Below are 26164 nucleotides of genomic sequence, written 5' to 3'. Positions count from 1 at the left end.
TACTCCAAATCTCACTGATAGTTGATTACATTATTTTGTTGCTGTTTTTCTTATTCCATTTTTTTTTCCCTCACTACTAGTTTGGAAGTTATAGTTTCTATTTCTAGTCTTATTGTGATTATATAAAGCCCTATTTTAATCTTAAAAATTAGATATCAATTTTTGGATAGAATTTTTTTTTTTTTGGTAATTCTTTTATAGATTGCACTGTAGTGCATCAATTTATTTGTTCCTTACTCCTCTTGCATCTCAGATCTTCTGACTGGGATCATTTCCTTCTTTCTAAAGTATGGCCCTTGAAAGTTCATTTAGTGTCAGTGTATCAGTGGCAACTTTTCTCAGATATACTTAACCAAAAATATCTTTATTTTGCCCTCATTCTTGAAAGATAGTTTTGCTAGATATAATCCTTTGTTGACAGGAATTTTCTCCAAACATTCTGAAGATTTTGTTCCACCTAATTCTGGCTTCAATTGTTACTGTTAAGCCTCTACTGTTAATCCAGTTGTCATTCCATTATAGGTGACCTATCTCCAACTGCATTTTTTTTGGAAGTTTTAAATCTTATTTATGTTTTTATACAGCAGGTTCTTATTAGTTATCCATTTTATACATATTAGTGTATATATGTCAATCCCATTATCCCAATTCATCATACAACCACCCCCCACCGGCCACTTTCCCCTCTTGGTATCCATACGTTGTTCTCTATGTCTCTGTCTCTATTTCTGCTCTGCAGACTGGTTCATCTGTACCATTTTTCTAGGTTCCACATATATGCGTTAATATACAATATTTGTTTTTCTCTTTCTGACTTACCTCACTCTGTATGACAGTCTCTACATCCATCCACGTCTCTACAAATGACCCAGTTTCGTTCCTTTTTATGGCTGAGTAATATTCCACTGTATATATGTATCACATCTTCTTTATCCATTCATCTATCGATGGGCATTTAGGTTACTTCCATGTCCCAGCTATTGTAAACAGTGCTGCAGTGAACATTGGGGTGCATGTGTCTTTTTGAATTATGGTTTTCTCAGGATATCTGCCCAGTAGTGGGATTGCTGGGTCATATGGTAATTCTATTTTTAGTTTTTTAAGGAACCTCCACACTGTTCTCCATAGTGGCTGTATCAATTTACATTCCCACCAACAGTGCAAGAGGGTTCCCTTATCTCCGCATCCTCTCCAGCATTTGTTGTTTGTAGATTTTCTGATGATGCCCATTCAAACTGGTGTGAGGTACTACCTCATTGTAGTTTTGATTTGCATTTCTCTAATAATTAGTGATGTTGAGCAGCTTTTCATATGCCTCTTGGCCATCTGTATGTCTGCTTCGGAGAAATGTCTGCTTAGGTCTTCTGCCCATTTTTTGATTGGGTTGTTTGTTTTTTTAATATTAAGCTGCATGAGCTGTTTATATATTTTGGAGATTAATCCTTTGTCCATTGATTCATTTGCAAATATTTTCTCCCATTCTGTGGGTTGTCTTTTCATCTTGTTTATGGTTTCCTTTGCTGTGCAAAAGCTTTTAAGTTTCATTAGGTCCCATTTGTTTATTTTTGTTTTTATTTCCATTACTCTAGGAGGTGGGAAGAAAGGAGATCTTGCTGTGATTTATGTCAAAGAGTGTTCTTCCTATGTTTTCCTCTAAGAGTTTTATACTGTCTGGTCTTACATTTAGGTCTTTAATCCATTTTGAGTTTATTTTTGTGTATGGTGTTAGGGAGTGTTCTAATTTCATTCTTTTACATGTAGCTGTCCAGTATTCCCAGCACCACTTATTGAAGAGACTGTCTTTTCTCCATTGTATATCCTTGCCTCCTTTGTCATAGATTAGTTGACCATAGGTGCATGGGTTTATCTCTGGGCTTTCTATCCTGTTCCATTCATCTATATTTCTGTTTTTGTGCCAGTACCATACTGTCTTGATTACTGTAGCTTTGTAGTATAGTCTGAAGTCAGGGAGCCTGATTCTTCCAGCTCCGCTTTTTTCCCTCAAGACTGCTTTGGCTGTTCAGGATCTTTTGTGTCTCCATACAAACTTTAAGATTTTTTTTTCTAGTTCTGTAAAACTACCATTGGTAATTTGATAGGGATTGCATGGAATCTGTAGATTGCTTTGGGTAGTACAGTCATTTTCACAATATTGATTCTTCTAATCCAAGAACATGGTATATCTCTCCATGTTTGTATCATCTTTAATTTCTTTCATCAGTGTCTTATATCTGCATACAGGTCTTTTGTCTCCCTAAGTAGGTTTATTCCTAGGTATTTTATTCTTTTTTTTGCAATGGTGAATGGGAGTGTTTCCTTAATTTCTCTTTCAGATTTTTCATCATTAGGGTATAGGAATGCAAGAGATTTCTGTGCATTTATTTTGTGTTCTGCACCTTTCCCGCATTCATTGATTAGCTCTAGTAGTTTTCTGGTGGCATCTTTAGGATTCTCTATGTATAGTATCATGTCATCTGCAAACAGTGACAGTTTTACTTCTTCCTTTCCAATTTTTATTCCTTTTATTTCTTTTTCTTTTCTGATTGCCATGGCTAGGACTTCCAAAACTATGTTGAATAATAGTGGCGAGAGTGGACATCCTTGTCTTGTTCCTGATCTTAGAGGAAATGCTTTCAGTTTATCACCATTGAGAATGATGTTTGGTGTGGGTTTGTTGTATATGGCCTTTATTATGTTGATAGGCTCCCTCTATGCCCACTTTCTGGAGAGTTTTTATCATAAATGGGTGTTGAATTTTGTCAGAAGTTTTTCTGCATCTATTGAGATGATCATATGGTTTCTACTCTTCAGTTTGTTAATATGGTGTATCACATTGATTGGTTTGTGTATATTAAAGAATCCTTCCATCCCTGGGATAAATTCCACTTGATCATGGTGTATGATCCTTTCAATATATTGTTGGATTCTGTTTGCTAGTATTTTGTTGAGGATTTTTACATCTAAATTCATCAAAGATATTGGTCTGTAATTTTCTTTTTTTGTAGTATCTTTGTCTGATTTTCGTATCAGGGTGATGGTGGCCTCATAGAATGAGTTTGGGAGTGTTCCTTCCTCTGCCGTTTTTTGGAAGAGTTTCAGAAGGATGGGTGTTAGCTCTTCTCTAAATGTTTGATAGAATTCACCTGTGAAGCCATCTGGTCCTGGACTTTTGTTTGTTGGAAGATTTTTAATCACAGTTTCAATTTCATTACTTGTGATTGGTCTGTTCATATTTTCTATTTCTTCCTGGTTCAATCTTGGAAGGTTATACCTTTCTAAGAATTTGTCCATTTCTTCCAGGTTGTCCATTTTATTGGCATAGAGTTGCTTGTAGTAGTCTCTTAGAATGCTTTGTATTTCTGTGGTGTCTGTTCTAACTTCTCCTTTTGCATTTCTAATTTTATTGATTTGAGTCCTCTCCCTCTTTTTCTTGATGAGTCTGGGTAATCGTTTATCAATTTTGTTTATCTTCTCAAAGAACCAGCTTTTAGTCTTATTGATCTTTGCTATTGTTTTCTTTGTTTCTATTTCATTTATTTCTGCTCTGATCTTTATGATTTCTCTCCTTCTACTAACTTTGGGTTTTGTTTGTTCTTCTTTCTCTAGTTTCTTTAGGTGTAAGTTTAGATTGTTTATTTGAAATTTTTCTTCTTTCTTGAGGTAGGCTTGTATTGCTATACACTTCCCTCTTAGAACTGCTTTTGCTGCATCCCATAGGTTTTCGATCAACGTATTTTCATTGTCATTTGTCTCTAGGTATTTTTTGATTTCCTCTTTGATTTCTTCAGTGATCTCTTGGTCATTTAGTAGTGTGTTGTTTAGCCTCCATGTGTTTGCATTTTTTACAGACTTTTTTCCTGTAATTAATATCTAGTCTCATAGCGTTGTGGTCGGAAAAGATATTTGATATGATTTCAATTTTCTTAAATTTACCAGTGCTTGATTTGTGACCGAGGATATGATCTAACCTTTGAAATATTCCATGAGGACTTGAGAGGAAAGTGTAATCTGCTGTTTTTGGATGGAATGTCAAATATCAATTAAATCTATCTGGTCTATTGTGTCATTTAAAGCTTGTGTTTCCTTATTAATTTTCTGTCAGGATGATCTGTCGATTGGTGTAAGTGAGGTGTTAGAGTCCCCCACTATTATTGAGTTACTGTCGATTTCCTCTTCTATAGCTGTTAGCAGTTGCCTTATGTATCAAGGTGCTCCTATGTTGGGTGCATATATATTTATAATTGTTATGTCTTCCTCTTGGATTGATCCCTTGATCATTATGTAGTGTCCTTCCTTGTCTCTTGTAACATTCTTTATTTTAAAGTCTTTTTCTGATATGAGTATTGCTACTCCAGCTTTCTTTTGATCTCCATTGGCATGGAATATCTTTTTCCATTCCCTCACTTTCAGTCTGTATGTATCCCTAGGTCTGAAGTAGGTTTCTTGTAGACAGCATATATACGGGTCTTGTTTTTGTATCCATTGAGCAAGCCTGTGTCTTTTGGTTGGAGCATTTAATCCATTCATGCTTAAGGTAATTATCGATATGTGTGTTCCTATTACCATGTTCTTAATTGTTATGGGTTTGTTTTTGTAGGTCCTTTTCTTCTCTTGTGTTTCCCATTTAGAGAAGTTCCTTTAGCATTTGTTGTAGAGCTGGTTTGGTGGTGCTGAATTCTCTTAGGTTTTGCTTAACTGTAAAGCTTTTGAGCTTTCTGTTGAATCTGAATGAGATCCTTTCTGGTAGAGTAATCTTGGTTGTAGGTTCTTCCCTTTCGTCACTTTAAGTATATCATGCCACTCCCTTCTGGCTTGTAGAGTTTCTGCTGAGAAATCAGCTATTAACCTTATGGGAGTTCCCTTGTATTTTATTTGTCGTGTTTCCCTTGTTGCTTTCAATAATTTTTCTTTGTCTTTAGTTTTTGTCAATTTGATTACTATGTGTCTCGGTGTGTTTCTCCTTGGGTTTATCCTGCCTGGGACTCTCTGTGCTTCCTGGACTTGGGTGGCTATTTCCTTTCCCATGTTAGGGAAGTTTTCGACTATAATCTCTGCAAATATTTTCTCGGGTCCTTTCTCTCTCTCTCTTCTCCTTCTGGGACCCCTATAATACGAATGTTGTTACATTTAATGTTGTCCCAGAGGTCTCTTAGGCTGTCTTCATTTTTTTCATTCTTTTTTCTTTATTCTGTTCTGTGGCAGTGAATTCCACCATTCTGTCTTCCAGGTCACTTATCCATTCTTCTGCCTCAGTTATTCTCCTATTGATTCCCTCTAGTGTATTTTTCATTTCAGTTATTGTATTGTTCATCTCTGTTTGTTTGTTCTTTAATTCTTCTAGGCCTTTGTTAAACATTTCTTGCATCTTCTTGATCTTTGCCTCCATTCTTTTTACAAGGTCCTGTATCATCTTCACTATCATTATTCTGAATTCTTTTTCTGGAAGGTTGCCTATCTCCACTTCATTTAGTTGTTTTTCTGGGGTTTTATCTTGTTCCTCATCTGTTACATAGCCCTCTGCCTTTTCATCTTGAGTGTCTTTCTGTGATTGTGGTTTTTGTTCCACAGGCTGCAGGATTGTAGTTCTTGCTTCTGTGTCTGCCCTCTGGTGGATGAGGCTATCTAAGAGGCTTGCGCAAATTTCCTGATGGGAGGTACCGGTGGTGGGTAGAGCTGGGTGTTGCTCTGGTGGGCAGAGCTCAGTAAAACTTTAATCTGCTTGGCTGTTGATGGGTTGGACTGGGTCCCCTCCCTGAGGCGACCCAACACTGGAGCCTACCTGGCTCTTTGGTGGGGCTAATGGAGGGCTCTCGGAGGGCTCACACCAAGGAGTACATCCCAGAACTTCTGCCACCAGTGTCCTTGTCCTCACGGTGAGCCAGCTGCCCCCCGCCTCTGCAGGAGACCCTCCAACACTAGCAGGTAGGTCTGGTTCAGTCTCCTATGGGGTCACTGCTCCTTCCCCCTGGGTCCTGATGCACAGAGTACTTTGTGTGTGCCCTCCAAGAGTGGCGTCTCCATTTCCCCAAGCCCTGTCGAAGTCCTGCAGTCAAATCCCACTAGCCTTCAAAGATTGATTCTCTAGGAATTCCTCCTCCCATTGCCAGACCCCCAGGTTGGGAAGCCTGATGTGAAGCTCAGAACCTTCACTCCATTGGGTCGACTTCTGTGGTATAAGTGTTCTCAGGTTTGTCAGTCACCCACGCAGAGGTTATGGGATTTGATTCTGTTGTGATTGTGCCCCTCCTACTGTCTCATTGTGGCTTCTCCTTTGTCTTTGAAATGGGGTAACTTTTTTGCTGAGTTCCAGTGTCTTCCTGTTGGTGATTGTTCAGCAGTTAGTTGTGATTCCAGTGCTCTCGCAAGAGGGAGTCTAACTGAATTTTTTAAGACCCTCCCTGTCTTTGATGTTTTGTAGTTTCCCTACCAAGTTGTTTTTTGTTTTTAGTCCAGCTTCATTTACAGGGTGCCTCAATCTGTTGATTTGTGTCTTTGATCAGTTCTGAAAAGTTCTCAGCCATAAACTTCTGCTTTTGCCCTTCCTCTACTCTCCTGTAACTTTTAAGTATGTTAGACCTTCTGATTCTGTTCTATTCTTTGTAACTCTCTTTCATGTTTGTCTCTTTGTCTCAGCCTTTATTACATTATGGCCAATTTCTTCAGATACATCTTCCAGTTCATTAATTCTCCACAGCTTTCAAAGGTATCTAATTGACTATTTAATACATTTGCATAGTCACCCTACTGGTCTCAGGTTTGATTTGACAATCAGCTCATAGAACACTACAGGTTTAACCCAACTTCTACTTAATTTAGCTTTGTAAAGAGTATGGGACCAGAAGCACAGTGTAGCCCAGGCATGTTCATGAAAAGGTCTTACAACAAGCCCAAGTGCAGCTGCCACGCCCACCTCCACAAGGGCACAGTTAGTTGTCAGTGCGAGTGAGCCGCTTCAGCACAGAGAAGGCTCTCAGCACATAGAACCTGATCAGTTTTTCATTCAGTCCTAGTAACCCAATGCCTCAGGGTCTGTATGTCAGGCTCATTCTTCTCAGTCTAGATGTAGTTCTTAAATTAGGGGATTTAGAATACATAAACTTGACGGAGGAGTGCTAAATAAACATTTGCGCTCAGAGCATCATTGTTTCCTAAGGAGGCTTACACAAGGTGGTCACATAGAGAGCCTTTTTTTTGATAGTTGTTGTTTTGGGACTTTTTTGCTTTGTTTCTGTTTGTTACTCCTTGTGAATTTTCCCCTACATTAAGTGACCTCAGTGATAAAAACTGTTTTATGTAGGATAGGATCTCTGTTTTGTTCTTTCAGAGAATCTAGTCAGTGATACTCTCTGGAATTATATATATATATATATATATAAATCCAAACTTGAAACTGAGTCCTAAATGTAAATAATATTTTCTGAATATGGTTTCATATATGCAACCCTACACGTAATTTATTTGTTACTTGGTTTTTCTTCCAGAAATACACATGGACCCACTTTCATTCTTTTTGTTCCTGTTCTGTGCTGCACTATTCAGGAATTTGAGACTGGACATAGGAAGGGAGATCTTTCAGAAGATGTAGTTGTTACACAATTTAAAAAATAGTATTTAGATCATTTGTATGCTACCATCCCCATTCTTCTCAAGTAGCCATTTAGATTGACTAAATTAAAAGAATTAAGTATAAATGTGGCATCATTTGTGAAAGTGATTTTAATTTGGGGGCTTTGGAGAAAGCTTGATACTAGTGAAATGAGTAGGTGAAATGCTAAGTTCTTTTTCTTTGGCAGAGTCTTGCTGTTCAGATGCAAACTGGGTGTATTACAATATACAGTTGTCAGACCATTCACCACCATCGTTGCTTTGTAAGTGCACAGAACTTATATTATTATTTATTTTTCAAAAATTCTCATGCTTTTACTTAGTGGGACAACTGAGTAGAAAAGCATGTAAAAAGCATTACTTGTTTATAACACATCTAGTCTGGTATAAAAACAGTATATAGAAATCCTACTATATTATAATAAATAAGGTGACCATGTATAGACAAGGAATCACCACAGGATTATTCTAAATAATATTCTCTGGAGATTTCTGGAAAGCATTATCAAATATTCTTTTTCAAGTATTAATGTTCACACAGCTTTACAGAAACATCTAGTACATGAAGTTAAAGTATACCACTATAGATTCATTACATGCTTTTATTTTCTAAATGAGTACTGTATTCTAAAGAAGAAAACATATTTTCCTTTTTAAAAAATTCTGTCAAGTCTTAGCACTTCAGGTAAAATGGGGTATCATTAAGCTACCTGGTAAAACTATTCCCTAAAAATTTAAGAACATCAAATAGTTTAAAGCAGGTAGAGTGTGTATTTTATCTGCTAGCTATTCAAGCATTTTGTCTGTTAACAGAGGAAGAATGGAAAGAAAGGTGAAAGAAGGATTCAATTCTTTATTCTGCTTCTGTGCTAGCAATTCTTTCGTGACATTTGCCTTGGAATTAAAACTAATTCACTTATTTATGAAGGCATGCTTTATTTCTCTGCTGTTTAGAAATTGGGTAATCAAGACAAGTTAATACTTAGATCTGGGTCATCATAAAAGTTGCCTCCAAGACAATTTGGGAGAAAAAATTATAGTTGTAGTTATAGACCTGCATTATATGTTTTTAACAATCTTTTTAAAATTAGGCAGCATCATTTTTTTGAATCTAATAATTACCCTTTCTAGTTCAATGTTATGTCTTTTGGATTTCCTTCAAATTGGAGGAATAGTAATATGGTAACATTTCTAGAAAAATGTTTTTCTTTTAATTTTTGAACAACCTCTATGGCCAAAATCAAGTGACTATCTACAGGATCTTTGAAATAAACTGACTTCTAAATTTAAGTATTGCTGTCATTGCTGTATTTTAAAATGTATTTTTGATTTAGTTATTCATAAAGTTGTCTCATTTTTACCATTTTTTAGAATCTGTGAGCTGCTTGGTATATATGATGAAGGGAACTTTAGCTTTTCAAATGCTTGGACTTACTTGGTTATAATAAATAATATGTCACAGTTGGTAAGTAAATATTCATCTTAACTGTACTAAATTTAGATCTATAGTGCTAAATTTTTTTAGGGAAAGTCTCTTCTGGAATAAAGCTTAATTGTAACTTTAATATTGAACTTCATCTGTAGGAAGAACTTGAAACTTTAACATATATCTTTATACATATATAAAGATATAATATCTTTGTTGATTATCTGGTGACTTATACACTGACTCATTGATTATGTTTTTTCATTTGATTCTGGTATTCATTGCATAGTTATATGGATATGTCATAAATAAAAACACAATGCTCTCCTTTTAAATAAAAAGCACATATCCTAGGCATATCCAGTAAGAAAAATGTTTTATTGGTATATGACAGTACAGGGTTTGAATTAAAATGGGAGGATAAAATTCTCTCATATATTTGGAATTGAAAATTGAGAGTGCCAAGTTTTTAAAAATGATGTTCTAGAAACTGAAATGCTCCAAAGATATAACTATTGGATCCTTTCAACTTAAGAATGTGGGGCTTCCCTGGTGGCGCAGTGGTTGAGAGTCTGCCTGCTGATGCAGGGGACACAGGTTCATGCCCCAGTCCGGGAAGATCCCACATGCCGCGGAGCAGTTGGGCCCGTGAGCCATGGCTGCTGAGCCTGCCTGTCCGGAGCCTGTGTTCCGCAACGGGCGGGGCCACAACAGTGAGAGGCCCATGTACCGAAAAAAAACCCAAAAAAACAGGAATGTGCATTTTATTAAAAATCTTTCATTAATGTTTTCAGCAAAATAATAGTTTAGGTGCAATGGCATGCATGTGTGGTATTAGAAATTTATAATAAAAATCAAATGCTTGTGTATTCAAAGCTTTTCAATATGTTCATATTCTCTGGAACCAGTAATTCCACTTCTGGGAATGCCTCAAGAAATGGCCAGAAGTACTTTTGCTTTCAGTGTGTTTGTATATAAAGCCTATTGTTTGTTAATTGCAAAAGCCTGGAAACAGTCCAACTAGTTAAATATACTATGTACCTTCCATTGGCCAAAACACTAGGCAGTTATTTAATGAAATATATGGAAAAGGACACTTTAAGTGGAAAAAAGCATCAGGCAACAAAATTTCATATTTAGTTGGTTATACCTGCTAAAACCCACCTTATGTGTAGAAAGAAATGGTTGAATGATGGGACCATGCTTTCATATTCTAAAATAATTTAAATGAGCATTTTATAATAGGAAAAAGTAAACTTTTAGGGAAATGTTCATTGTTATGCAACACTACGCTAATTACAACTGATTTCTAAAAATAGTTAATGTCTTGAGCATTTATCTTTAAAAAGTAAATTCAGCTGGATTAACTTACTGCCCTCAAGAAAAATGGTTTCCCTGATTCCTTACTTTCCGATTTCATGGTCACAGTTTTATTGAAGTAGTACTTATTTAATGTGTTCACTTATAAATAATATGCATACAATTAGTAGTTAGTAAGCTCAGCCCTTATACAATGAACGGTAATTTGTGTATAAAAGCCATTAACAAGCAGATAGATGTTTTTATTTTGGTTGAATGAGAGCCTTTTCTTCCACTCATGGCAGTCACTTGTTCATTGTGTTCTTTGTGGGCTCCTGTAAGTGAACACTTAAAACCATTTTCAGGGAAAATGTTATACATCTCTTCTGAGAAATTTCATACTGTATATATTCATCCACAGTAAAATATAAAAGCTTGTTGTCAATCTAAAAATAGCAAAATAAAGCGTAGAAAATTTTGCCTGAAACATTACTCTGTACCAGGTCTCTGGTCTATAACTTTAATATCAATATCTCTAATACCATATTTAGTTATTCTTATTTAAGAACTTTGTTTGTTTCTAGTTTGCCATGTATTGTCTCCTCCTGTTTTATAAAGTACTGAAGGAAGAACTGAGTCCAATCCAACCTGTTGGCAAATTTCTTTGTGTAAAGCTGGTGGTTTTTGTTTCTTTTTGGTAAGTGTTGCTTTCTCTTAAATGTTCTCATTTTCTAAAGGGCAATAAAAATGTTGATTCGTAAGGATTTTTAAAAGTCTTAATATGGAAGATGAATTAAAATGTCTACTTAGCTTTCAAGAAGTTCATTCTTTTAGCCCTTCTTGGTTTTTCATAAAGAAATAATTAGATGGTCACTGTAACATTTATAAAAAGAAAACAGTTTGAGACACTGAATGTCTCAACACTAAGGGAATCATTAAAAAAAATCATGGTCTCTTTATATAAGAGAATACAGTTTGGAAGATAAACATCATGTAGAATATTTAATGTGAGGAAATGTTCATTAGTAAAAATACTGTTTAAAACAGAGGGCAAAACTATACATGGTCCCAGTTTAGTAAAGGCGTGGGTGATAGGGGCCTAGAAACAAATACACCAAATTTAACAATATACAAATAATACAAAAAGGGGGGAAAGAAAAATCCCTGAAATCCTACCACCCAGCATGAATGATTGACATTGTGGTCCCCATCATTTTATATAACTCCACAGAAATACAAATACATACTATAAAAACTTGTAGAACTCAATGATACATTTAGTAGATTGCAGTCATAGTTCTTTGTAAGTACAGTGAGGATGTAATTTTGTTTGGGTCTTTTGTTTTCACCTCATATAGTATTCTGATATGTGGATAGAACTTTGTAACCAATCTCCTATTGACATTTAGGTTGTTCCTAATTTTTCTTTACCATTACAAGCAATATTGAAGTGAATATTCTTGTATATAGATCTATGAAAGCTTATCTAACTATCTCATTTTAGCTATTTAAATTTCACCTAGGGGCAGATCCCTAGATTTGCTTGAAATGCTCAGTATGACTCCCCATCTTGGAGTCAGACCCCTTCTGAGTTTGTCTCTAGTTCCAGGACTTCAAACAAGACTGGTTTCAAAATGTTCTTTAAAATAATCTGAGTAATCAATTGATACATGCATAAATAACATTTAAGTATCTGTTCTTTATTTCATTTTAAATTCCAGTTGTACAAGGTGTTAGGCATTGTCTATGTGTAGGAAGAACTTAAAAGCTAATTACTGTGCACACTTTCAAAATAAAAAGACTATAAACCACGTACTGAAGTTCTAAGAATACATAATCAAAGTTCATGTGATGAAACTGTACTAGAAGTAAATTTGTAAAACAAGTATATTTAATATAGGTACACAGTGCCTTCACGAATACACTGTAAAGGCAGGGTGGCGGTGGTCCACAGGTTGTGCTGGGGTTTAACTTTTTAAATGGCATATTTTTAAAGCAACTGCTCATTTTATGCTTGATATAGATTTGGCGTTTACCTTTTCCTAACATATAGGCAAGCAGTAGTTATTGCTTTGTTGGTAAAAGTTGGCGTTATTTCTGAAAAGCATACGTGGGAATGGCAAACAGTAGAAGCTGTGGCCACAGGACTCCAGGTAAGTAATGCTCTCTCTGAATTCAACAGAACTTTACTATTTGTTAAGCATTTTTACATGTTATCTCCTCAGCCTGACCACATGCAGGCTATGGAGCTACTGCTATCCTCACTTCACATGTGAGGAAATGGGGGAACCCTAGAAAAATTGGTCACAGTTACTAATTTGTAGTAGAACCAGGAACAGAACCTAGATTTTGTTATTCCTACTCTATTTCACTTTATGCATTTCTCCTCTAAGTCCTTGGACAGTGGAAGAGAATGCATTGTACTTGGCAAAGAAGTACTTGATTGAGGTAGTGCAAAATAGAGTTAAACTTTTGGCGTTTTGTGTTTGTTTTTTTTTTTTTTGAAGAGGTCAAAAATTATTTTGGAAAATGAAAAAATGAATACAGTCTTGTGGGAAAAAAACAGCTGTTGGTACTTAAGTACTTTTGAAAAGAGAGAAAGATAGTGCTTTCCCTTTTTACCTGCAAAACTAGATTTAAACTCCAACATGGCTGACATTGTTGATATTGTTGTTGTAGGACTTTATTATCTGTATTGAGATGTTCCTTGCTGCTATTGCTCATCACTACACTTTCTCATATAAACCGTATGTCCAAGAAGCAGAAGAGGGCTCATGCTTTGACTCCTTTCTTGCCATGTGGGATGTTTCAGATATTAGGGATGATATTTCTGAACAAGTAAGGCATGTTGGTAAGTACCAGCCATTTAATTCATTCGAATAGGCTATTGTAGTTCTCCTATCAGGTCTTGTTTAAGAGGTGAAAAGACTTCGTGTAAAGCAGTACCACAGTAAGGCTCTCCAAATTGGGAGGAGGGAAGCGGGGAGCTTATTTGTAGCATGGCAAGTTTATAGTGGTAAAAATAACCAAACTTTTGGCTAACTCAGAAACCTTTATGTTACTTTAAAGGAAGGACAGTCATGGGACATTCTAGGAAAAAGTTTTTTCCTGAGGATCAAGATCAAAATGAACACACAAGCCTGTTATCATCGTCATCACAAGATGCAATTTCCGTTGCCTCTTCTGTGCCACCTTCACCCATGGGTCACTATCAAGGGTTTGGACACACTGTGACTCCCCAGACTACACCTACTACAGCTAATGTATCTGATGACATATGTAATGATACTACAGGAGAGAAAAAAGACCCTTCAGATAAGTCCGTGGCCTCCTGAACAGTGTGCAGAAGCTGTGCTACTACCACGTTATTTCATTACCTGGTATCCCATTGCTCAGGATTTTGTGCTTGGGACAAGCCGTTAATGATGGAAAATTTCAACAAAACGGCGAAAACCAGGTACAACTACTGGATTCATACAACTAGGTTTTGTATATCACAGATAACCAGTCTAAATATCCTAGACTTAGACTTGACTTCTTAACACTATAGAGTATCACGTACTCAAATGGAGGAAATGACTACTAAACGTTCTTGGCATTCCAGTGCTCTATCAAGAGGAGGACGTTAAAAAAAAAAAGTGCTTTCTACCACCGCTGCATGAATATAATGCTCTGGAATTAGCAGAAAGTGAATTCAGAAATATGAATTAGTGGAACTTAATCATAATCATGTGCCATATCTGCTTACCTAACAATTATTTCTCTATTTCTCAACTGGATGTCTTTCAATAAATAAGAATTTATCATTTATTTTCTGCAACTTTTTATATCTCTCATTCTTTCAACATAGACCCTTAATGTTATCACAAAAAGTTCATGATGAGAGGCACAGCAGAAAAAAATTAAGTCCAAAAAATTAAAGGGTTGAAAATCATATACCTACAATGAAAGAGGCCTATATCTTACATTCCTACTAGGAGAAATATCTGACCTAATCTATTAATCTTAAAACAACTACTGTCTAAAAATCATATTTGCACCAATGTGAACAGATTAATACGTTATCCAGGACTTTGAGATGAAAAGAATAAAGTGGATGGAAGAGTGGAAGAATAAATAAGAAACTTGTGATAGAAACAGTCTGCTTTTCCTCAGTGCTACTAAAGGTGTCAGCAAATATAAGTCTCAGCTGAGTCGTCTTAATTATTTATCAAACCACAGTCAGAAGGCTTATAGATGCTATTTGGGAGAAATTTATTACTTAGGATGGAGTTCCTCTAATTGTTAATCACAGCCCATTGGGTCTAACATTTTACACTGAAAATAAATACAGAAAGGGCCAGAGCGGTATGTTGCAAATAGCAAGGATAAGTATCATTTCTCAAAACCTATGCTTTATATATTTAAGCGCATATACATACACACACACACATACACAAACATACCTACTGGTTCACAGTCATTAGATACAAAGTTTTTATTCTGTCCATTATTATAAACTAAACATTTCTATTGAAAATAAAGTTGGGCAGTATAAGAGGCAAGGAGAACAGGCAGTGTGAAGAGAAGGTACATCTTATTTTCTGTGTGGCTAACCTACAGAGAGCACACAGTATATACAAGGCATGATAATCTTCTTCCTTATTAATCTCCCTATTTCAAGTCTTTAAAATCTGGACTAATTATTTTTTTCTTTCTGTGTATTCAAATCAAAACTTTGAAAAATAACTGGTTTAGGTTTAACTCTTCCTTGAACTTAATTTATCAGCTTAAAATTTTTTCTTCGCCAAACGTAGACCACGAAAAATACTGCCTCCTAAGATTTTATTTTGTCCCTCTTTTACTCTTTTAATTACATTTAGTCTAGAGCTTAAATTCTTACTCAGGTTTGCATACCCAAAACACAAAAACTGAGATGGAGGTTCAGAAGTATTTTACTATTTACAAGAAGCAAGCTTGGAATTTACAGATAACCATAAACCCTCAATCTAAAGTGGAAGCCAACTTTTTGAGGTATCCCCACTATAAGTTTGGATTTGAGAAAAATAGCCAAGATGTGAAAAAACTGAAAATGAGCCTCAAAATTCCTTATATTTATAGCTCTAGAGTACAAACTAACAGGTTTGGCAAAATTTAATCTATAGTAAGTAAAACCAAGCAATAAAAAGTTTCCTAATTTGAAAAATTAATGACAGCCTTTTCCAGTAAGGAAGTCTGCTGCAATATTTTTGTAATCATGCTACTCTTTAATTTAGGATCTTTTAAATACACTTTATTAATGTCAGTTTTTAAAAAATATTTGACCATTACAAGGACTTAAATCTTTGTACCTCCATTTTATGATTACAATCCCACTACTAATTCAGACTAGAACTCTGTACTTGCTGCTCTACTTCCACCTTTTTTCATTAGAAAACTGCTCTTCATTGCTTTACTGTGATGCTGACGTTGCTTTTGTGGTGCTGGACGTTGAGTACAAGTTCGTCTCCCATTTCCACCTGGATGGGATTATCTAAAACAACTGCAGCTTGTTTCCAGTGGGAGGATTCACTGGAAGTATCCAACCTAATCTCATCGTCAAGGTACATATGATACCAAAAGGGAATGGCAGTCACTTGTCCAGATTTACATATGCATACCTAGGAAAATTAAGAAATCATGAAAATTTCATCAGAGTAAACAGAGCAGACTTGGATAAGTCTTTGTAGCTTTAGATCCAAATTTTATAAAGGAATATATTTAATCACCCAATTCAAATTAATACCAACCTGTTTTATTCACTAATATTTACCCAAGCCCATGTTTGGATATTGTTCAGAAAATTTAAGTCTTCAAAGGAAGTGGCTAAAACTATTTTATGTATGTAAAGTAGTATATAGTTTAAGATAATTCTGAATATGACAAGAGTAATCATTTTATATTACCTTTACTTCTCTGTTAGAGGTGTTCAAATATGGCGTCATTAAGTCTAGTCTTAAGAGTTCCACTGGTTTGCTTAAAGGTATACAGGGCAGCGAGGATAGGTCCAAAAATACACGTATAGGTACCTAAAGAAAGTATAAAATTTTCACTTTTACTCAATTCTTTTTTTGACCAAGTCTCGTTAAGTTTCCTGCTTTGTACTTCGCTCAGTATGATATAGTGCTTTTGACATCTATTACCTCATTTAATTCCCACATCAACCTTAAGGCATAAGGACTTCCATGATTCCGTTTTACAGGAAGAATGAACAAACCAAGGTTTGAGGCTGGTTAAGTAATTTTCTGTGATTTCAATTATCTATAGATTCTTCACTTGGATGAAAGCAAATTTTTACTTAACCAGGCAGCTCCAAAAAGTTTAAGCCAAGGATGTGCTTATGTGTGAAAGATGAACTAATAAGCAGATAGTACAGTAAGCCCCCTACATATGATCAAGTTCCGTTCCAAAAGCACATTTGTTAAGTCCAACCAAGTTAGCCTAGGTACCCCACTAACACAATCAGCTATATAGCACTGTACTATAATAGGTTTATAATACTTGTCACACAGATAATGCATAAAAAACAAGCACAAAAAATAAAGAGAACATTTTTAATATTATAGTACAGTACCTTGAAAAAATGATCCAGTAATGTCTGGGTAGTAGCTCTTTTTTTCTCATCACAGATGAAACAGTAGCACTGGATTGCATTCTGAATGGCTGCTGCAACCTTCGTGGTACCGTTCTACATTCGAGTCCTCTGCCTCAAAAACTAACAGTGCCCCCCCAAATAAAGAAGATCCCCTTGCCACTTCCTGCACTGTGAATCTCTTCCGTTCTTCAGTCTCTTCTTCCTCTTGTCTCTCTTTGTCCTTTCTCTGGGTCGAAGAGAATTCAGGAAATTCCCGGGCAGCTACCGTATCCGTACTCACTGCCTTGCCACTTTTACACCGTGAAGGTTGGCTCTAGCCTTGAACCGACGAAACCAGCCATGGCTGGCATTAAAAGATGTGCCCTCTGATTCTTCGCCATGTTTCCTCTTCAAGTCTTCATAAAGGCTTCTAACTTTCTCTTGCATCAGCATTAAGCTGAGCGGGACTCGACACTGATGCCGATCCTGCCTCCACACGCTGAGAAGTTTCTCCATCTCCTCCATCACTTTCCCACGCTGCTGCTTCGATATTATTGACATCATCGGCACAGCAGACCTCACATGTTCCACGATCTTGTCCTTGTTCTTTAGAATCATGCTGATGGTTGAACGATTCACGGTATAAGAATGAGTGACGTCGACCATCTTTTCGCCTCACTCCACTTTCAACTGTTTTCTCTTTTGTTTCCATCGTTATCACTTGGTGCCTTCTTAACAGTACCAGCTACATCACCGCTGCTTTTACGCTTGCTTCCAGACATCTGGGCTTGAAATAAAGATACTGTACCACTGTACTCTATACAGTACTGTAAAGTACACAAAAGCACAACCACTTGTAGAGGATGCACGCACGTGACAACGTACGCCAGACACATGAACTAACTTAAGTGACTGGACATGCGAACGCACGTTCGCATCTTTGAAAGTTCGCAACTTGAAGGTTCATATGTAGGGGACTTACTGTACAACATTAATTATTGAACTGTTTGAGCAAATATGCCAAATTCAGCCAAACAGCTAATAGTGGATTTCATTTTGAAAATAGGTTATTTATCTAGAAGGCAGTGGTTCTCAACTTTGACTGCAAATTAAAATCACCTGAGGAGCTTTTAAAAAGTCCAACTGCTCAGGCCACACCTCAGATCCATCTGGAGTTGGGATCCAGATACCGGTAGTTCTGAGTACAGTCAAGGTTGAGAACCACTGCTATAAACTGTTCCATCAATTTTAGTAGCAATGGACACTTCCTACTAATAACTTTTAGCCTTCTCATTTGAAATAGAAAGGAAACTGTTTAAAAAGTGTTCTCTTTCCTTTAAATATTAGAGAGCAACTGTTCATGGTGAGAAAGGACACATATATCAACCTCTCCCTGGGCATCCTTGAAGGCATCCAACCTTTCCTCCACATAAAAACAGCAATGCCATGCCATTTCCAGGACTCCTGCCCTGTATCCCTATTTGTATCAGTCACCAGAAGAACAGCCCTAGATTCCTGTGTCACCTCTCATCACCTGCACTCTAATCCCCACACAGCTGTACCCATCCCTCATAATCTGTCCTCACTTGTTTCTTAACCTAGCCTACTGGACACTCCTGTCATCTTTGCTAATTCCTTCTTAGATTTCCAATGTAGAGCTCATAACTTTGTGAGTTCTCTAGAATTTAGTTCTCAGCCCTCTTCTCTTTCTACACATTCCCAAGGTGATTGCATCCCATTATTCTGGCTTTAAATATCATCTACCAAATCTGACTGCCCGATTTACATCTCCAGGCTAGCTATTTCTCTGAATTCTTATCCAACTGCTTAATGACCCCATAAAAACGTGAAGCACAACCTGATCCTCCTGTTATTTTCCCCATATCAGTAAATGGCAACTATCCTTCCAGGCGCTTTCTCATACCCCATGTCCCATCTATCACAAAACCTACCTTCAAGATACATCAACCATCTGACCCCTTTGCAACACATCCATTGCTACCACTCTAGTCTAAGTCACTACCACCTCTCTCCTGGATTACTGCAGTAACCTTATGCCTCTGCCGGCTCTCCATGGTGGTCTACTCCCAATACAGCAGCCATAGCAAGCCTTTCAAAACAAGTCACACCTTATCACTCCTCTGGTCGATGCCCTCCAGTTGTTTTCCACCCCTTTCAGAGTAAAAGCCAAAACCTTCACCACGACCTCTACAGGAGGCTCTACAGGATCTGGCTCCTAATACTTTTCTCACTGCATCCTTCATCCGACTCTCCCTCATGGTTTCCTGCTGTTTCGGAATACTCCAATCATGCTCTTGCCTCAGGTCTTTGCACTTGTTGATCCTTTGACTTGTATATGGTTTGCTTCCTTATTTCTCTCTGGTCTCTGCTTAAATATCACTTATCCTTGAGTCCTTTCCTTAGGCATTACCTAAATAAAATAGAATATCCCATCCCTCCAACTCCCATTCTCCTCTAGCCTTCTCACTTCTCACCATCTATCATACTAATCTTTCTACTCCTTTGTTTACTGTCCATCTCTTGTCTCTTTATCGGCAATTTGAATGTTAGCTCCATGATATGTGAAAAATATATCAACCATGAAACATAAGCTGTGAAGGAAAGGAGGCTATGAGATGGGAGGCAGGGTGAAAAGATGGCAGGATTAAAATATCATAGATTCTGATGGAATCGAAGAATTGCTGATGTCAGGATCGGGAGAGAATAAGCTAGAAAGATAGGAGATGGTAGTATTTTGGGACCACACAAAGAAATAATTTAAACTTCTCTGTCTTCTGCTAAGTGTATTTTGTTTATTAAACTCTCCAGAAAAACTAAGTAAATAAACTAAAACCTTAGTCTGCTCTGAAAAAATCATTTACTCAACAAATTTATATTTGTTTAGCAAGTATTGTTCATGGAAGATCTAACAATGCATATTCAAGAGCTTACCATCTATAGCCTTTTGATAGAAGGTTTAGATATCACTCCTTTAATTCGGTACTCAACATCCCACTTCCCAAAATGTCGCTTTGGCTTACACAGCAGATCCCACCTATTTCCAACCCCACACCTCTTCCCTAGACATTCCATCCACTCCCACAGTTATAACTCACAAATTTTATTTTGCTGCTAGTAGCTCTGCCAGCACTAAATCCTTGTTTCCCAAAGAGCAACTAACCCCTTTCCTAGGCTCCTCCATTCCGGCTCCCTGCAGCCTGACTGCCCAGACGTTAACTGCTCACACCTGTCACCTGCCAGCCGGAAGTCTCACTGTGATTAAGGGTTCATGTTTAGAACAGATGTCTCCTTCTGGCGGCTGCTTTTATAGGCAAGGAGCACACTTTTTCATAAGACTAAACCCAGTACCCTATTTTCCATTTACAACAGTGGTTCCGAGCAAAATCTATAGACTTTTGTCAGTAGGAACAACAGAATTCCTCAGCTATACTAACCCCTAGGTTGATTTTTACCAGTAGTAAGTTCCTTTGCTACAGAAAACTGATTACCATCCCAGTCCAGCTAAACATAGTGACTATAAAACTACAGAGAGATAAGGCAGACTGTGGGCGACAGCCAAGTGGTTGAACTTCTCTGCAAAACACTTACCCGAAACTGGTTAATAAAAGGTGCGATATTAAATCCAAGAGTTCGTTCTGTTCCCTGCACAGCGTTCTCCTCCACCAGTGTCTGTGATTCCACGAGCAACCCAAACATCAGCATGTACTGGGGAAAGATCTTACCTCCAGACTGTAGCAAACACCTGGAGGAAGGAAAAGTGCTTTAAAAAGCATCCTGATTCTCCACGTTCTATAAGTATCAATAACTAAATCATGACTAATTGGGGAGCTACAGATAGTATATAATCTAACACACTTTAGACTGGTAGCTGGCTGGTAGCTCAGAATGGCAGACCGCTTGAAAAGTAACGGGTCAGCTGGATGGATACAAGTTTTTACATTAAGGAAGAATCATCAGTGGCTATTAAAATTAGTGGGTAAGGGCACTGATGGCACCGTGGATAGGACTCCACGCTCCCAATGCAGGGGGCCAGGGTTCGATCCCTGATCAGGGAACTAGATCCCACATGCGTGCCACAACTAAGAGTTTGCATGCCACAACTAAGGAGCCTCGGAGCCACAACTAAGGAGCCTGCCTGCCACAACTAATGAGCCCACGTGCTACAACTAAGGAGCTGGTGAGCTGCAACTAAGGAGCCCGCCTGCTAAAACCGAGACCCAGTGCAACCAAATAAATAAATAAATGAATAAATGAAATGAATTAAATGAATAAATTTAATAAATGAATAAATTAAAAAAAATACTAGTGGGTGAGGGACTTCCCCGGTGGTCCAGTGGTTAGGACTCTGCACTTCCACTGCAGAGGGCACAGGTTCGATCCCTGATTGGGGAATTAAGATCCCGCATGCCACGCAGTGCAGCCAAAAAAAAAAAAAAAAAACCAAAAAACTAGTGGGTGAAAGTTTGATTAGGAAAAGGATATTTACATAGTCTCAAAGTATTACCCCCATAAATGACTTACTTATTACAAAGGGAAAATAGCAACTTAGGGTGGAAAAACCTAATGGATACAACTTAAACTAACTGATCTAAATTCACAACAACAATATGGGATAAAGCAACACCATTTGCCTTTGTGACAAAACTTCTGTGGTATTCCTCTGTAAAATGGGTAATCTGACTCTAGTAAGAAACATGAGAAGCATTCCACAAAATAAAAGGCCTGCACTTTTCAAAACTGCGAATCTCATGAAAGACTGAGGAACTCTGGGCATATACCCAGAGAAAACCATTAATTCAAAAAGACACATGCACCCCAATATTCACTGCAGCACTATTTACAACAGCCAGGTCATGGAAACAACCTAAATGCCCATCGACAAACGAAACGAATGGATAAAGAAGATGTGGTGCATACGTACAATGGAATATTACTCAACTATAAAAAGGAACGAAATTGGGTCATTTGTAGAGACATGGATGGACCTAGAGGCTGTCATACAGAGTGAAGCAAGTCAGAATGAGAAAAACAAATACCGTATATTAACGCATATATGTGGAATCTAGAAAAATGGTACAGATGAACCGGTCTGCAAGGGAAAAACAGAGACACAGATGTAGAGAACAAACATATGGACACCAAGGGGGGAAAGTGGGTGGGGGGGATGAATTGGGAGATTGGGATTGACGTATAAACACTAATATGTGTAAAATAGATAACTAATAAGAACCTGCTGTATAAAAAAATAAAATTAAAAAAAAAAAAAAGACTGAGGAACTGTTCCAGAATAAACGAGACTAAAGAAACTAAATGCAATGTGCGATCCTAGATTGAATTCTGGACCAGGAACAAAAAGGCTATAAAGGATATTACTCCAACAAATGGTGAAATCTGAGTAAGATTTTTCCCTTAGATATCAGTACTGTGTCCATGTAGATGTCCTAATTTTGTTAAGTGTGTGATGAATATATAAATGAGTGTCCTTTTTCTCACAAAATACACACCAAGGTGTTTAGGGGTAAAAGAATACGATATCTGGAAATTACTCTAAAGTGTTCAGAGAGAATACTAAAGCACATGTGGCAAAACAGTAACAATTTGTGAATGTGGGTGTAAGGTACATGTTTGGTTCTTTGTACTATTCTCTAACTTCTCTGTAAGCTTGATATTTTTTCAAAATAAAAAGTTAAACACTCTGAAAGGGTAAAAAAAAAAAGTGATTAAAAATCCAAACACTCTATTAAAAGTATGAATAAAGGGCTAACAAAACCCTTTCTCCTCCTACAGTTGATCCTGGATTCACCTTCTGTTTCCCTGGAAATCCCAAAAAGGTGGAATGTCAGCTGTGTTATCAGCAACACTGCTTATGATTTAAAAAATTTTTAAATGCCTCTTAATAGGTAGATGCATCTGGATTGAGAGAACTGTAAACTATAAATGCCTGATGGGAAGCCACACCACCTCTGGGCTTCCCTGAGTGTGGGATGACTTGTAACCACGTGTTCCTATTGCTGGGACTTGGAAGCTATGCCCCGGGGAGAAGTTCCTATGTGAGATGTAAGGCTCTTGAGCCAAGGCAGCTCCCATGCCCACACGCACAGGGCTGTTTCCACACACCCGAGCTGTGTGGGAGGCACGAGAGCGGTGGGTGGGTCACCTACTGCCATCAAAGGAAATGGACGTGGAGGATACTGTAAGGCACTTTCATCGTTCGCCACATTTACAATCAAACGTTAAATCCCTCATTCTTACTGAACATTCCAAGTAGGTTTCCACTTGAACTTCTAGGATAGGCTACTACAGACAGCTGGACTTTGTATTATCTACCGTATGTATCTTTCATAGTAAGCTTTCAGTCTTAAATATTTCTAGTCAGTAAGGATCTATTTATAAAAATACAGGACTAAATGTTTGACCAATGCATATCTAAAAAAATAGTTCCTGCAAGTTTCTAAAATTGTACGCCATGCGGTTTCCCTGAATAGATCACTGAAATCTTGACAAACTATAAAAACACCCCATTCCTCAAAACCACTTTGGCCCTTCTGCTCTTAAGTTAGTTTCAAATTCTTCATTCTGCTTTTAGTAAACTGATTATCTCAACCATTTAAAAATGTCTAAAACCAGAACAACCACTGAATTATAACAACAGGACATGGTAACGAAATGTAATACATGTCCCTTGATTAGAACCTAGACTGGGGAGAAAAAAAAAAGCAATAAAGAATATTACTGGGATAGCTGAGAAAATTTTCATACAGACTACCTACTAAATAATAGTATTTTATCAATGTTAAGTTTCCTGAGTGTGATAGTATTGTGATACGCAGAGGAAAGCCTTTGTTCTCAGGAGATACACGCTAAATGTTAAAGTAAGGGGGGAGGTTATGAAGCCAACAACTGTCAAGTGGTTCAACAAATAAAACAGTAGCCTCCTGTTCACTGTTACTTTTCTTGCATTTTTTCTTTAAGTTTGCAATCTTTCAAAATAAAAAGCTGACAGAAACGTTTACAGTAAGTACACAGGCTGCTCTTCCTAAAGACTAGGTAATCAAATCATAACCAGGTCATTTCATGAGCACAGAATCAGCAAAGAAAGTTAGAGACGATTCTGTGAGTGTAATGGCCTCAGTCTGACTTAGACAAGTCATGATCCGAAAGCAGGATAATCTCTCCTCACTAAATATAAGTACATGATCATTTAAGTTGTAGTAAGTCCTTATATATATATATATATATATATATATAGGTTAGCCCAAAAGTGGACTCCACTCTGACTCCAATGCTTTATTCATTTTTGTTATTCCTTTCCTACCAACTTTTTAGCATTTTAGGTGAAGTCTGGTAGAAACTGAATCTCCACAATTAGTAAAATTACATACCGCAACAAAAACCACACAGCTGTTATCAAACTTCCAATCTATACCTTTACCAAAACAGAAAAATTTTAACATCTTCCTAAATAAGTGGAGAAACTTACCCATTTTCCTCAAATGGATGAAGTTTAATCCTGACAACCCATGTTATTAAATTTTCTAAACAACTGAAGTTATCTGCTAATTGTGATCCATTTAAATAAAAACATCTAATTTTTCTTAAGATCACGAAGTCTCAAATGAGAGACTAGCCACAGAGCTTTACGTTGCTTGACTAATTCCCTCCACCCCCAAATAGCCACAAAAAGGTAGCGTTCTCTTAAATCAGCAAACGAAAAGCACATAGGTTAATAAAAGCCAAACTTCTAGCCATAAAGGGAGGGAGGGAGGGCAATACCATTAGGTCATTTAGCGGGTAACCAGAAATCAGGCTAAACAAGATGTCAAAAATACATCTGCTGGGGCTTCCCTGGTGGCGCAGTGGTTGAGAGTCCGCCTGCCGATGCAGGGGACACGGGTTCGTGTCCCGGTCTGGGAAGATGCCACGTGCCGCGGAGCGGCTGGGCCTGTGAGCCATGGCCGCTGAGCTTGCGTGTCCGGAGCCTGTGCTCCGCAACGGGAGAGGCCGCAGCAGTGAGAGGCCCGCGTACCGCAAAAAAAACAAACAAACAAAAACCATCTGCTGAACCCTGTAAAGTCAGAAAAGGTGAATCAAGTACTAACAACCATGCAGAAATAAATACTACACAAAAGCAAGTACGCAAATTATTTTAAAAGGCTGTGTTCACACTATTTTAATCTAAAATCTTAACTCAAATCCTTCTTAACTCAATGTTACTGTTACTAACAAGAATGCTTCTTAGTCATAAAACAGTAATCGTCTTGCAACTCCACTTAGCTTTACTGACACTGAGTGGTTTGTTGTCACTTACACCACTGCAGCTGCCAGACTCCTCAACGGAATCCTCTGCAAAGCCAAGTAATATCTCTGAACCATCTGTGCCTTCAGAAATAAAAATATATATATATATGTTCCAACTCAAAACTCTAACCATAAATGGCAAAAATTCTGAAGAAACTCTTCGCTGTTTCCTTGTGATCCAACATGAAGTGTTTTAAAATGGGTTTAAATTAAAAAAAAAAAAAAGCTCACCAGGCTTTTAAACTTTCTCCTGTATTTTAATCTAGTATGACTGAATAAAAGTTAATAATGAACATTTTAAAACAATGTTAGCAAAGGTAACGGAATACTTAAGTTTGTGTAGTGGCTTATTTTTTTTCCTTGCCTTTTTTTGGGAGGGTTGGTATCCAGTGAGACAGATGCCCTTTATCCTTATCCTAAATACAATCTATCCTCCCAACCCCTAAGTGCATCCTCTTTGACCAGTCATGAGGCCTCCCCACTGTCAGTGGCTAAAGATAATAATAAAAGGCTTGGGTGGGAGTCGCTGCACACCTCTGGCCCCAGAAGCAAGGGAAGCTGACACCTCCAGGAGCACCTGGTAAGGGGCCTGTGCAGGAGCTTCGGCTGAAGGGCAGAGCACTGGCTCTCCACTGTTGCTCAGGAGCTGTTCTGCGGGACCGGGAGAACACTGGCTGAAACAGTGATCGCGGGTGCTACTAGCATTTAGCTCCCAGAGGTGCCAAACATCCTGCAACACATAGAGGATAGTCCTACCTAAGAACTGACCCCACCCCACCCCCTAAAAGACCGTCCCACCCAAACTGCCAACAGGACCCCTCCCTCTGCTGAGAAACACTGAAGGGGAACTGTAGGCAGCTTTACATAAGTTGTTTCCCACTAACATAACCAATCAGTCCATCAATGGATGGATAAGCAAAATG

The 26164-nt window shown here is 37.6% G+C and overlaps 2 protein-coding genes and 1 non-coding gene across 5 annotated transcripts in view; 2 read left to right on the top strand and 1 right to left on the bottom strand.

Annotated features, from left to right (window-relative positions):
* The window catches only part of TMEM184C (transmembrane protein 184C), a 31448-nt gene extending 17308 nt beyond the window's left edge, over positions 1-14140 (top strand). The window contains exons 5-10 of one of the 2 annotated variants that reach the window (XM_019926555.2): positions 7794-7868; positions 8977-9070; positions 10915-11027; positions 12384-12483; positions 13010-13181; positions 13400-14140. In XM_019926555.2, coding sequence (XP_019782114.1) covers positions 7794-7868; positions 8977-9070; positions 10915-11027; positions 12384-12483; positions 13010-13181; positions 13400-13665 — 820 coding nt within the window. In that variant the 3' untranslated portion in view covers positions 13666-14140. The remainder of the gene's footprint in view (positions 1-7793; positions 7869-8976; positions 9071-10914; positions 11028-12383; positions 12484-13009; positions 13182-13399) is intronic. The other variant, XM_073805518.1, reaches the window with a different exon arrangement.
* The window catches only part of PRMT9 (protein arginine methyltransferase 9), a 31351-nt gene continuing 17539 nt past the window's right edge, over positions 12353-26164 (bottom strand). Inside the window, exons 10-12 of one of the 2 annotated variants that reach the window (XM_019926554.2) lie at positions 20532-20685; positions 16255-16377; positions 12353-15969 (exon numbers count right to left, since the gene is read on the bottom strand). In XM_019926554.2, coding sequence (XP_019782113.1) covers positions 15754-15969; positions 16255-16377; positions 20532-20685 — 493 coding nt within the window. In that variant the 3' untranslated portion in view covers positions 12353-15753. Of the gene's footprint in view, positions 15970-16250; positions 16378-16922; positions 17710-20531; positions 20686-26164 lie in introns of those variants that run through there. The other variant, XR_004526741.2, reaches the window with a different exon arrangement.
* Positions 21263-21335, top strand: TRNAG-UCC (transfer RNA glycine (anticodon UCC)). The gene has a single exon. It is a non-coding gene; the product is annotated as a tRNA-Gly (tRNA).

Source organism: Tursiops truncatus, chromosome 5 (genome assembly GCF_011762595.2).
Source record: "Tursiops truncatus isolate mTurTru1 chromosome 5, mTurTru1.mat.Y, whole genome shotgun sequence".
NCBI lineage: Eukaryota > Metazoa > Chordata > Mammalia > Artiodactyla > Delphinidae > Tursiops > Tursiops truncatus.
This window is presented reverse-complemented; position numbering and strand designations above follow the sequence as displayed.